The sequence below is a fragment of the Chiloscyllium punctatum genome, chromosome 1 (genome assembly GCF_047496795.1).
Source record: "Chiloscyllium punctatum isolate Juve2018m chromosome 1, sChiPun1.3, whole genome shotgun sequence".
Lineage (NCBI taxonomy): Eukaryota > Metazoa > Chordata > Chondrichthyes > Orectolobiformes > Hemiscylliidae > Chiloscyllium > Chiloscyllium punctatum.
Window position 1 is genome coordinate 75,369,345 of NC_092739.1, and position 12,860 is coordinate 75,382,204.

At 39.4% G+C, this 12,860-nt stretch overlaps 1 protein-coding gene across 13 annotated transcripts in view; it reads right to left on the reverse strand.

The window, feature by feature from the left end:
* fryl (furry homolog, like) overlaps positions 1-12,860 on the reverse strand; it is a 467,472-nt gene that overhangs the window by 186,187 nt on the left and 268,425 nt on the right. For all 13 annotated transcript variants that reach the window (XM_072569022.1, XM_072569030.1, XM_072569038.1 and 10 more), the window contains 3 exons: positions 11,926-12,012; positions 5,283-5,551; positions 1,450-1,639 (listed from right to left, as the gene is read on the reverse strand). In XM_072569022.1, the coding sequence (XP_072425123.1) occupies positions 1,450-1,639; positions 5,283-5,551; positions 11,926-12,012 (546 nt within the window). The remainder of the gene's footprint in view (positions 1-1,449; positions 1,640-5,282; positions 5,552-11,925; positions 12,013-12,860) is intronic.

Sequence of the window (12,860 nt, forward strand, 5' to 3'; positions counted from 1 at the left end):
TGTGCAGAGTTTGCACATTTCCGCCGTGTCTGTGTGGGTTTCCTCTAGGTGCTCCAGTTTCCTCCCATAATCCAAAGATCTGCAGGTTAGCTGAATTAGCCATGCTAAATTGCCCATAGTGTTTCAGGAATGCGCATCGGTCGGGGTAAAATATAGGATAATTTGATAGGGAAATGAGTCTAGGCAGGTTACTCTTCGGAGGGTCGGTGTGGACTTGTTGGGCCAAAGGGCCTGTTTCCACACTGTAGGGATTCTATGATTTTTTTTCTTCTCATTGGCTCTATGGAACTATTTACTACAGAAGTCTGATGAAGCTGGTTCATGAAATATTCAAGGCTGAGACAAATTTTTAATCAATGAGGAAGTCAATAGTTAATGGGAAAAGCAGGAAAGTGAAATTGAAAATTACAAGATCAGCCACAATCTCACTGAGTATGCTCCACCATTCGAAGGACCAAATGGCCTCATTCTGCTCCTAACTTTCGTGACAGACCTGAATTTACATGGACCTAGTTAACCACATTTAAGCCTAAATTTGGATCTATCAGATACTGAACACCAACATTATTTTAGTGAATTCAAACTGTATGCATTGTGGAGATGACAACGATGATATAAACAGTAATGATTTGCTGACAGCTAGCAAAGCAGTCAATCTGATGGAATTTAGAACAATTTTGGAGAATTCACAATGGAAACAATATTCAAACGTGGCTTGCTTATAAGAGAGAAAAAAATCGGATTAAGGTTAAAGTACATAAATACCTAACAATTCCATAAATGCTGGTTCTAAGAAGGATGTACAACAAAGCCTTACAGGTGGATGTGGGAGCAATTTTGACTACACATACAAAAGAATGATCAAGTTTAAATGAGTACAACTTCACAAAAGTACCTCACATTAGTACCTCAAGAAGTTGTCAAAATGCCTCATGGGACAGCAAAAGGATAAAATGCTCCAGAAGCCATGCACAGAAAACGAACATTTCTATCACTTTGAAGCATGAACCTGACAAGGCGCCCACATTATCAATTACTTTTACAGACAGGTAAGGCATGATCTCAGAATTGATATCCTTATCTATTCAAGCATTTCCTATTTTTCAATTATTGAATAATACACACAAGAAACAGGAACAGAAATAGATCATAAGGCATTTCAAACCTGTTTTGCCATTCAAAAGATCATGCTTAATCTTAGACTTCAATCAGCTGTCAAGCCTGCTCTCTGGACCTTTGGAGTCTCTAAGGAATGTAAAATTTCAACAATAGAGGCGCTAAGATGTTTTAAGAATTCCAAAGATTCATAACCTTTTCTCCTCATTTCATTCTTAAATGATTGGACTCTTATCCAAAGTCTGTGATCCTGCATGTTAAATTCTGTGACCAGCAGAAACAATCTCAACATCCACCTTTATCAAGCTGATAGAAATTTCAAGAAGTACCTACCTTAGAATCCAGACTATATCCACTATCAGGAGTAGACGCCAGCGTCTCTGGAGGTGAGCACCTTAGTGACCCTGAAGGAGCCGTACTACATGTTGCTGCACTGCAGCAAAGGATAAGGTAGTTTCTCCAAAGCCCAATGTAGGAATCATTGCCGATTGTGGTGCTCACTTTTTTGGCATTTATTGGACTACTATTTGGAAAAGAGGATTAGAATAAAATACATCAATTTGAAAAAAATATTCAAAACTATACTGCTAAAATGTTTGGCAATGTTTGTTACTGAATCACAGAATAGTTACCTTTATTAGGTTCACTGTGACACTACCAGTTCGCTGCACGAACAACTCTGCCATTTCTATACACCTACACTTTCTCCTCTTAATGGAAGAATTTACTTTCTATTCTTGTGTTGATTCTGGCTTCCCACTGAATTTGTCTTCACCAAAATATCAGAGTGCATTCCAGACAATGATCATCCATTACGTATAAAAAGATTTCCCTCATATTGGAGTCGTTTCTTTTGCCATCACTTTCAATCTATTTCCTGTGGTTCGCAACTCTTTTGCCAAAGCGAACTATCGACTCTATCCAGACTGTCCATGAATTTCAACATAACCAGATTTCATCTTAACTATCCCTTCTAAGAACACCACTAATTTCTCTAATCTATCCTCCTAATGAAGTTTCTCACCTTTAGGACTATTCTCATAAACCTCTTGAGCATCTTTCCAATGCATTCCCATCCTTCTACAGTGTAGTACCCAGTACTGTACATAATACTCCAGTTCAGCTCTAACTAGTGTCCTATATGTTCAATATAAACTTCCCTGTCTTGTATTCCATACCCCTGTTAGTGAAACCTGGGATACTGCATGTTCTATTGATATCTATCATAAATAATGACATCTGCACATAAACAATAGGTCTCTATACTTCTGCATATCCTTTAAAATAGTACCCTTTATTTTATACTGTTTCTCAATGATTTTCCTACCTCACACTTCTTCATATTGAAAGTCATCGGTCACCTACTTGCTCAGTCTATCAACTTGTCAGTGTCCTTTTAAGGTTCCAGGCTGTTCTTCTCACAGTTTACAATGTTGCCTTGTCTTGTCTCATTTACAAACTTTGAAACTGTCTCCACAACACATATATCAGGAAAAGCATAATCCTAATACCTACCCTGGGAAATGAATTCCAATACAAACATTCCTCTACCTAAAATACCATTGAATGATTACTCTGTTTTCTGTCCCTCACAGAGTTTTGAATCCACACTGCTACCAACCCTTTTATTGAGTTACAACTTTTCTCACAAGTCTACTGTGTGACATTGTATTGAATGCCTTTTAGAAGTCCATGTACACTAAATCCACCACATTGCCCTTAGGCACCTCTTCAAAAAATAACTCCAGCAAGTTACGCATGATTCTTCCTTAACAAATCCAAGTTGGCTTTTCCAAACTAACATACTTTTCCAAGCGTCTATTCATCTTTCCACAAATAATTATTATTTCGACACATTTCCCCACCAAAGTTAAACTGACTGATCAGTAAAAGGTAGGCTTACCTCAACAACTGTTTTGAGCAACAGCATAACGTTTTCAATTCTCTAGTCCTCTGGTACTACACTGGATCCCAGGGAAGATTGGTTATCATTAGTGCCTCAAGAATTTCCACTCTCGCCTCCCTCAATGTCCTTGGATGCATCTCATCTGGTTCCAGTGCCTCATCTGCTTAGTATGATGGGTCATCCAAAACTACTTCCTGATCAACGTTAAACCCCTCTGGTGACCAAACATTCTCCTCTATCACTATAGCTTCGGCAATGTCCATCTTGGAGGTGAAGACAAATGTCAAGTATGCATTTAACCCCTTTGTCATACCTCTTGTCTCCTGGGCCCAAAGTGGCCCTACTCCTCCTTTTACCACACATATATTACTGACGAGTTTACAGAAGACTTTGGAATTTAATATAGTCCTTCGCCACTTCTCACTTGCTTTTTTACCACCCTCTGAACCTTTTGTTCTACCTGACACTTTTATAGGCACACTTCTTCAATATTTTAATTTCCATTCTTTCGTGATTTGTTTGTCCTATATTTTCCTGCTGAGGGAACATACTTTGACAGTGTCTGATCCATCTCCACTTTGAAGCTGTTTTCTGCCAACCATTAGTTTCAATCTATCTGGGCTAGCTCTGATCTTGTCTCATTCAAATCAACTCTCTGTCAGTTCATATACTTCCTTCAGATTATTCATAGTTATTTTCCAATGATACAACCATCAGTTTCAATTAACTGCATCAGGGCCCTGGGTTCGATTCCAGCCTTAGGTAACCGTGTGGGGAGTCTGCAAGTTTCCACAGTGTCTGTACAGGGTTTCTGCCAGGTGCTCCAGTTTCCTCCTACAGTCCAAAGATGCGCAGGTTAGGTGGATTGCCCATAATGTCCAGGGCTGTGCAGGCTAGGTGGGTTAACCATGGTAAATGCGGGGTTATGGATGGGGTATGGGTCTAGGTCAGATGCACTTCAGAGAGTTGGTGCAGCCGACCCCTGAAAGTCCATCATCTATAAGGTACAAGTTAGGAGTATAATAGAATACTCTCCACCTGTCTGGATGAGTGCAACTCCAGTTAACACTCAAGAATTCATCACAATCCAGGACTAAGCAGCTTGATTAGTATTTCATTCACCACAATAAATTCATCTCTTTTTCTACCACCAATGCACAGTTGCAAAAGTGTATACAATCTGTAAGCTGTATATTTTTGACTCACCCAAAACTCCTTCAACAGTGCCCCTACAAGCCATGCAACTTCCTGACTTAGAACAATAGCATCATTCATTCACTACCAAATAAGCTAAAGTCCTGGAAATCCATCCTACCAGCACCGAGGGTGCACTCAAGCCACAAAACAGTTCGAGGGTAAGGATCAGCAGGTAACTCACCCTCTGATTTCTTAAAGTTTGTCCACAATCACAAGGTACCAGAGGTATGACGGAATAGTGTCCATTTGCCTGTGCAGTATACCTATACGGCTCTGAGTGCAGAACACTCAAGAAGCATCATGCAGGACAATCAGCCTGCTTGATTGGCACCTTATCCAGCACCTTCAACATGCACTGTATACTATCTATGAGATGGCCTGCAATGACTCAGATCAAGGCTTCCAATTCAACACTTACCAGTGACCTCGATCATCTAGAACAAGAGCAGCAGATACATGAGAATACCATTACATTCGCCTTCAAGCCCAAGCATCTTGAGTTCAAACGTTCACTGTTTTTTTTAGTGTCTTTGAGTCAAAGTGCTGGAACTCCCTTACCCAAGACACTATGGATACACCTATCCAATGCACTGCAGCAATTCAAGAAGGCAACTTACCACCTTTTTAAAAGCAGTTACGGGTGAACAATAAATGCTGGTTTAGCCACCAATACTCAAGTCTTGTGAATAAAAATAAAATGTATACCACTTCACTTTTCTCTACTTTTAATTTAATTTGCCATGTTTAATGATTTCACCAGATTTCATTGATTTACTTAAATTCTGCACTATCCTTATCTCAGTTCTCAAAAATTTGTACGTTGTGCTGTCACCCAAAATTTTTGACATTTTGCCTTACACTCCCAAATCTAGGTTAAAATAAATCTAATTAATATAACTTAACATGTTTATAATCAACACTGGTCATCAAAATTCACCTTTTTACAACCGAATTCTAAATTAACCAATTAATGAACCAAAAAGTGGAGAAAGGGGATCATTTGTGTATATGACCAATAGCAAAGGCAAGCAATAGGCTTGAAAAAAAGTTCAGGAAGACTTACTTTATGTCCACTTGCGGAGAAAGCATCTGTAGGCGAGTGTATGAAAACATCCAAGCATAACTCACTGCTGATGGACAGTGTTTGGGCAAATTTTCTTGCTTGAGGAAGCTTGATAAGCTAATTACCCAAGGGTCCAGGCCCTGTGTCACATGTGCAAATATCCAAATGTGTGAAGGACTGACCACATCAAACTGATGGCTGATGGGAGAGGAACTCCATTCTGCAAGCGTCTGGAGGTCTATCCCAGTGGGGCAATACAGCAAGTTCGTCTGATTTAAAGGCAAAAAGAAAATAATCTTAGTTTTGTTCTTAATATGCATTATAAGAAGTTATGTTCAACAAAAAGCATTCCAAAGACTGGTAGATAGGACAGTAATGTCCCATCTGATGGTACTAGGCAAGTCAGATCCCAGAATGAAATACAAACCAAGCTCTATCAATTAGCATGAGCTTAATTAAACCATGAAAACAAAGTTTCAAACTGTTTCCCAATACCCAACATTACAAACTCAAATCCACAGAAACACTCCATCTCAACTGTTTGTTTTATGAAGAGTTTAGTTAAGTAGAAAACCTGTCAGTTCCAAGAACTTGCAAATTTCTAACCAAATTTTACTGACAGGGAAGATGCACAAACCAAAACACTTCTGTTGGAGTACCTAGCTTTCTTTGAACTGAAGTAAACATTTCTAGCTTTGAGCAAAATTCAACTTGCTTCTGCACTCAACTCTGGAGTTATCTGAACTGAAAAACATGTTTCATCTAAGAGCCTTCTGAACTGAAAGCACAAGATCTTAAATGTTTATCAACCTCTTCTACATTCAACAGGGTATTCATCGTTCCATTATTACCATATAGGTTTGCAGTTATCCGCTTTCTGACACATGCTGGATTTAGGTCACTGTCCAGATCGACTTGCTAACAATTGTTTTTTAAAAAGTATAGTAATAAGTCCACAGCCAGCTTCTTTTAGTAACAACCCAAATTCCTAAAATGACTCATCACATACCTCTCATTATAGGGCTTTAAACTAACTAGTTGAGAAATGGGTTCAGTTGCAAGGAAAATTACAAAATCAAAGGTAAAGGAGAAGTGATGGGATTGATTGTTACCAGAAAATAAGAGGAAGGGATAGAATGTACAAACGCCACATTGTACCAACAAATCATAAAATGTAGGGAAACTCAAAAATAGAGCAAATTTAAAGGCTTTGTATCCTAATGCACAAAGCATTCAGACTCAGGAAAACGAACTGAAGGCCCAAGTCAAGGTATTTGAATATGATCTCATAGCCATTATGGAAACACGGTTACAAGGAGATCAAAACTGAGAACTTAATACTCAGGGCTATGTGATTTTTCAGACAGACACAAAGGATGGAAAAGGCAGCAGCTGAGCACTGTTAGTAAGAAATGAAATGAGCACAGTTGTGAGAGATGACCTAGATGCTTATGATGTTGAGTCTGTGCAGAGGCATAAAAAAAAACAGCAAGAGAAGGAAGGCATTAGTAGGAGTAGTGTACAGATCTCAAACAGTAGCCACTGTCTGCAAAACGCTATAAATCAACAAATAAAAGGTGCATGTAAAAAGAACAGAGCAATAATAAATAGGTGACTTTAACTATTATGTTTATTAGGTTAATCAAATTGGAAAGCTATGACAATAAATTCATAGACTGCATTAGGGACCATGTTCCAGAGCAAAGTGTTTCGGAGCCAACTCTGGAGCAGGTTATCTGGTAATTGGCAATGAGGCAGGTTTAATAAACAAGTAAAAGGTCCCCTCGGAAGTAGCGATCACAATGTGTTAAGTCTGAAACTAAGAAACTAGGGTTTGAAGCAATGGTGATTAACTTAAAAAAAGGAATTACAATGAAATGAGGATAGAACTAGCTAAAGTGAACTAAGCAGAAAAATAAGACAGTAATCAAGCAGTGGCAGACATTTCAGGAGGTAAATCATGACTCACAGCAAAAGTGCATCCCAGTAAGGAAGAAGGATTCTGAGAAAGGGATAAACGAACCAAAATTTGTAGATGTGTTAGTAAATTTGTGGATGACACCAAGGTTGGTGGAGTTGTGGACAATGCGGAAGGATGTTCCAGGTTGTAGAGGGACATAGATAAGCTGCAGAACTGGACTGAGAGGTGGCAAATGGAGTTTAATGCAGAAAAGTGAGAGGTTATTCACTTTCGAAGGAGTAACAGGAATACAGAGTACTGGGCTAATGGTAAGATTCTTGGTACAGTGGATGAGCAGTGAGATCTCAGTGTCCATGTACATAGATCCCTGAAAGTTGCCACACAGTTTGATCGGGTTGTCAAGAAGACATGCCAGGTGTTAGCTTTTATTGGTGCAAGGATTGAGTTTTGGAGCTGCGTGTTCATGTTGAAGCTGTACAAAACTCTGGTGCAGCTGCACTTGGAGTATTGCGTACAGTTCTGGTCGCCACATTATAGGAAGAATGTGGAAGCTTTGGAAGGGATGCAGAGGAGATTTACGAAGATTAGATTAGATTAGATTAGATTACTTACAGTGTGGAAACAGGCCCTTCGGCCCAACAAGTCCACACCGCCCCGCCGAAGCGTAACCCACCCATACCCCTACATCTACATTTACCCCTTACCTAACACTATGGGCAATTTAGCATGGCCAATTCACCTGGCCTGCACATCTTTGGACTGTGGGAGGAAACCGGAGCACCCGGAGGAAACCCACGCAGACACGGGGAGAACGTGCAAACTCCACACAGTCAGTCGCCTGAGGCGGGAATTGAACCCGCGTCTCAGGCGCTGTGAGGCAGCAGTGCTAACCACTGTGCCACCGTGCCGCCTGGTATGGAGGGAAGGTCTTATGAGGCAAGTTTGGAGACTTGAGGATGTTTTCATTAGAGAGGTGACTTCATTGAGACATATAAGATGATCAGAGGATTAGACAGGGTGGACAGTGAGAGCCTTTTTTCCCTCATATGTTGATGGCTAGCACGAGGGGGCATAGCTTTAAATTGAGGGATGATAGATATAGACAGATGTCAGAGGTAGGTTCTTTACCCATTAAGCAAACTAATGGGTGTGAGTTTGGAGAAGATTTGTAGCTCAGGTTGAGGTTCTGGGTGTCGGTTTGTTCGCTGAGCTGTAAGGTATGTTTTCAATCTCTTGTTGAAAACAAACCTTCCAGCAGTGAGCCAACTTACCTCCAAACTAATGGAACTAAAGGCAGATAAGTGCCTAGTCCTGATGGCTTACATTCTAGAATCCTAAGAGAGGCAGCTGGAGATAGTGGATAATTTTCAAAAAGTTGTTGGATTGTAGAGAAATATTACAGGATTGGAAAACAGCTATTGTGACACTAGCAGAAAGTGAGGACTGCAAATGCTGGAGATCAGAGCTGAAAAATGTGTTGCTTGAAAAGCACAGCAGGTCAGGCAGCATCAAAGGAGCAGGAGTATCGACATTTTGGGCATATGCCCTTCTTCAGGAATTCCTGAAGAAGGGCTTATGCCCGAAACGTCGATTCTCCTGCTCCTTTGATGCTGCCTGACTGCTGCACTTTTCCAGCAACACATTTTTCAGCTATTGTGACACCCCTATTCAAAAAGGAAAGGAGGAAAAAAGGAGGTAACTGTAGGTCAATTAGCTTAATGCCTATTGTTGGGAAAATATTGGTATTAATTATTAAGGATGTAAAAGCAGGATATTTGGAAAATCACAATCTAATAAAACAGAGTCAACATGAATTCAAAGGGAAATTGTGTCTAAATAACTTTATAGAGTTTTTTGAGGAAAAGCCAGAGTGGAAAGAGGAGAACCAGTATATGTGCTACATTTGAACTTTCAGAAAGTGTTTGACAAGATATCTATCAAAAGTTTAAGTAATAAGATAAGAGACCACGGTGTTGGAGATAATATATTGGCATGAACAGAAAACTGGTACATGGACAGGATGCAGTGACGAGGTATATGGGCTTCTTCTTCAGGTTGGCACTCTATGACCAGTGGGGTTCCATAGGGATGAGTGGCCCACAACTGTTAACAATATATATTAATGACAAGGAGGAAGTAAATAAATATGTTTCAGCCAGAGTTGCAAAGGTCACAGAAATTGGTAGAAAGGCAGGTCACAAGAGGGATACAAATAGTTGACAGAGACATCATGATAATTTAAGTAAACAGACAAATATTTGAAAAATGGAATACAATTTGGGAAAATGCACATTTACAAAATTTAGAAAGGAGGAAAAATACAGGATATTGTTTAAATGGAGAGAAACTGCAGAAAGCTGCAACACAAAGAGTCTTGGGGGTTCTTGTGCATGAAACACAGAAAGCTAACACATAGATGCAGCAAGTAATCAGGAGGGCTAATGGAATGTTAGCTCTTATTTCCAAGGGGTTTGGAGTATCAGTGTAGGGAAGTCTCACTACAACCACATAAGAGACCACATTTGGAATAGAGTGAACAATTTTGGACCCCTTATTCAAGAAATTATATAATTTCACTGGATGCAGTTCAGCGAAGGTTCACTACGATGATTCCTGGTATGTTTTATGAAGGGATTGTCTTATAAGCAAAAGCTGAACAGGTTGAGACTCTACTAAACAGAATTTAGAAGAATAAGACATCGCATTGAAACGCGTTGCATTCTTCAGGATATGCTGATTTTTTCCCCTGATGGAGAATTTCTGGGACCAGAAGACATAATCTCAGAATAAAGCTGTGCTAATTTAATGGCTGAGATGAGGAGGATTTCTTTTTCCAGAAGGTTGAGTGTATTTGAAACTCCTTTTACAGACAGCTGTGAAGACAGAGTCCTTGTGTATTTTAAGGCTGAGATAGATAGATAGATTCTTGATATTTAGGGGAATCGAGGGTTACAGGAAAAGGCCAGGCCATTACATGGGTAATGCCGATCAGTCATGACCTACTGAATCGTGAAGCAAGTTTTAGGGACGAATGGCCTGCTCCTGTTCCTGTACCTTATATCAGCATCAAACAACATGCCTCTTCAGCTGTTCGCAACACAGTTAGGGATTGTACCAATCCAGGTCTTGCTTGTAAACTTAGAAAATACTGAACATAATGTCTAATGCGAAGTGTGATATTAAATTTATTATTGATATTACATTTATTACACTGAGATAATATTTGTGACAATCATGTGTGTGAGATGAATTACACCAATGATCAATTTTGGATTGACAGTTGGACTCGCAGTTCGGTGCACTTATAAATACTGTAATAACATAAGTTACAGACAGGGCCCTGTACTTTGCAGACAGGAAGAGTACATACACACTCTGTGCCTGTTTCAACACAAAATGTGTTACCACCACCCTTTGTTTCACTTCTCAGGACAATGCCTTCAGTAAATCAGTCAACGAGCCTGCTTTGAAATTAAAGCAAAGATTGGCAGTTAACTGTCCTTCATTACTTAATGGTTCATTCCCCATGACAGTGGTTCTATCAGAATTCATTTGCCAAACAACCAGTACTCTTCTGTTATACAACACCAACACTGCTTTCCCTTTCATTTGGTATTTCTTGTAAATTGTCCAGATGTGTACAAGACAAAAAGCTTTGCCAAAATGGGTTATTTGAAAAATACTCAAGTTCTGTGCTAGTAGATACACCTGTAATTAAGTTCAAGAGTTATCGAACAGTCAATTATAAACAGATGGATGGAGGCTTTCAGAGGAGAAATTTGTTATGTTTGAATTAGGGCTCAGGAAATGACCTGGAACCTGAAAGACTCAGAAGATGTACAATTGTGAGTGAATGAAGCCCATAAGCAATGTTCATTTTATGCAGCTCACCAAGATTAAAAAAATACAGATGCACTATTAGCATGGTGAAGCTAGATGTCTGTGAAACGCTAAAATCGTACTTCTGAGTAGGTGCTGGAGTACAGTTTCCATAATTCAAGGGTACCCAATCTCTAATCAGGAGATTGGACTCTAAGAACGTGAGCAGTCGCTGAGACTGTATGTGACAGAGCAACTTTTGAGAAAGTTCTGTTGTCAACATGTGAAGGGGTTTTGGGGTGGGGGAGTTTGATTTCTGAGAAATCCATGGGATTTCTCAACTGCATCTGCTTTTTATGCACACTGTGAGGTGTTTGACCACAGTGTGCCATTTACCTACATTTTCCTCAATCTAACTGGAATGGGATGTTAAACATCCAAGTTTGACATGTACTGCAGATTGTATTACTGTTCTGACTTTGATGATCCTGCTCCACAGCTATCTGATGAAGGAACAGCTCTGAAAACTAGTACTTCAAATAAACCTGTTGGACTATAACCTGGTGTTGTGTGATTTTTAACTTTGTTCTTTGTCTAATAAAGATTATCACCTTTTTTTCAAATCCATGATATCTTTTATGCTCTATAAGTACCTAGACCTTACACTATTTCTCCTTTAAAAAACTTATTGGCTCTGAACCAGAGCTTATCAAATTGTCAGCCTGGTCTGGGATCATTATAGGTGTGTGTAAATTGCATTGTACCTTTGCTATTCACTAGTTGAAAACAGAACCGATGTTGACATGCCTGGACAAAAATAAATTGAATACATAAATAAAATTCACAAAATGTTTGTTAATATTTCAAAATTATTATCAAACAATTTCCAGCTCACTGGTCTACCTGGTCTGCTCCAGTAAGGTGTATGAAGCTTTCCAAGATTGAAGGGCTTAATCGATCCATGACATCGATCGCCAGCTCTTCATCTCCCTGAAACAGAAGAAAAGTTCTAAGCTGTACTATTTTGCTGATTAATGTTTTTGAACTACAGCATGACAAAAATAATAGGTATACATTGCTGTCTATTAGGCAAACTGGTAGGAACATCACCAATGTAAGTGGTTGGAATTCTGGCAAAATACAGTCAACATTTCCACCTGACATGATGGTGGGTGTCCTAAAGATTTCAGATGCATTGATTTAGGAGGCAGAGGGATGCGTTGGTTGAGATCTTCTCGAATTCCTTACATTCTAAAGTGTCTTAATGGGTTAGAAGGCAGAATATTTAAGCCAATAATCAATTAAGTTCCTAGACATTGGAAAACAAGCAGGCCATTCAACGAGATCATGACTGATCTGATAACCCTCAACTCCACTTTGCTACCTTTTACCCACAACCCTTGATTCCCTTACTGATTAAAAATCTGCCTATCTTAGCCTTGAATACAGAGTGATCCAACCTCAACAGCCCTCTGCAGTAAAGAAATCCATAGGTAGATTACCCTCAACCGAACGACAAAGATGTTGCCTGAGGATAGGCAACTTGGATGTTAGGTGGGACTGGTGTAGATGGTGGTGAAGTGGCGGAGGGATGGCAACACAGATGTCATTGACTGTGATGAGCAGGTTCAGGATTGATGGGCTTTCTACAAACTATATTTTTTTTCTTATTCTGAAATGATTCAAACAGGCGCTGTTTCCTGGTGACAAATGAAAGCTTTTCACTGTACTTTACAGTAAGAGTACAAATACATGTGACAATAAAACCTAAATCATCCTCAAAGAACAAATTCCTCCTTCTTCTTAAACGTGTGACCCCTTATTCTGAAATAATAGTC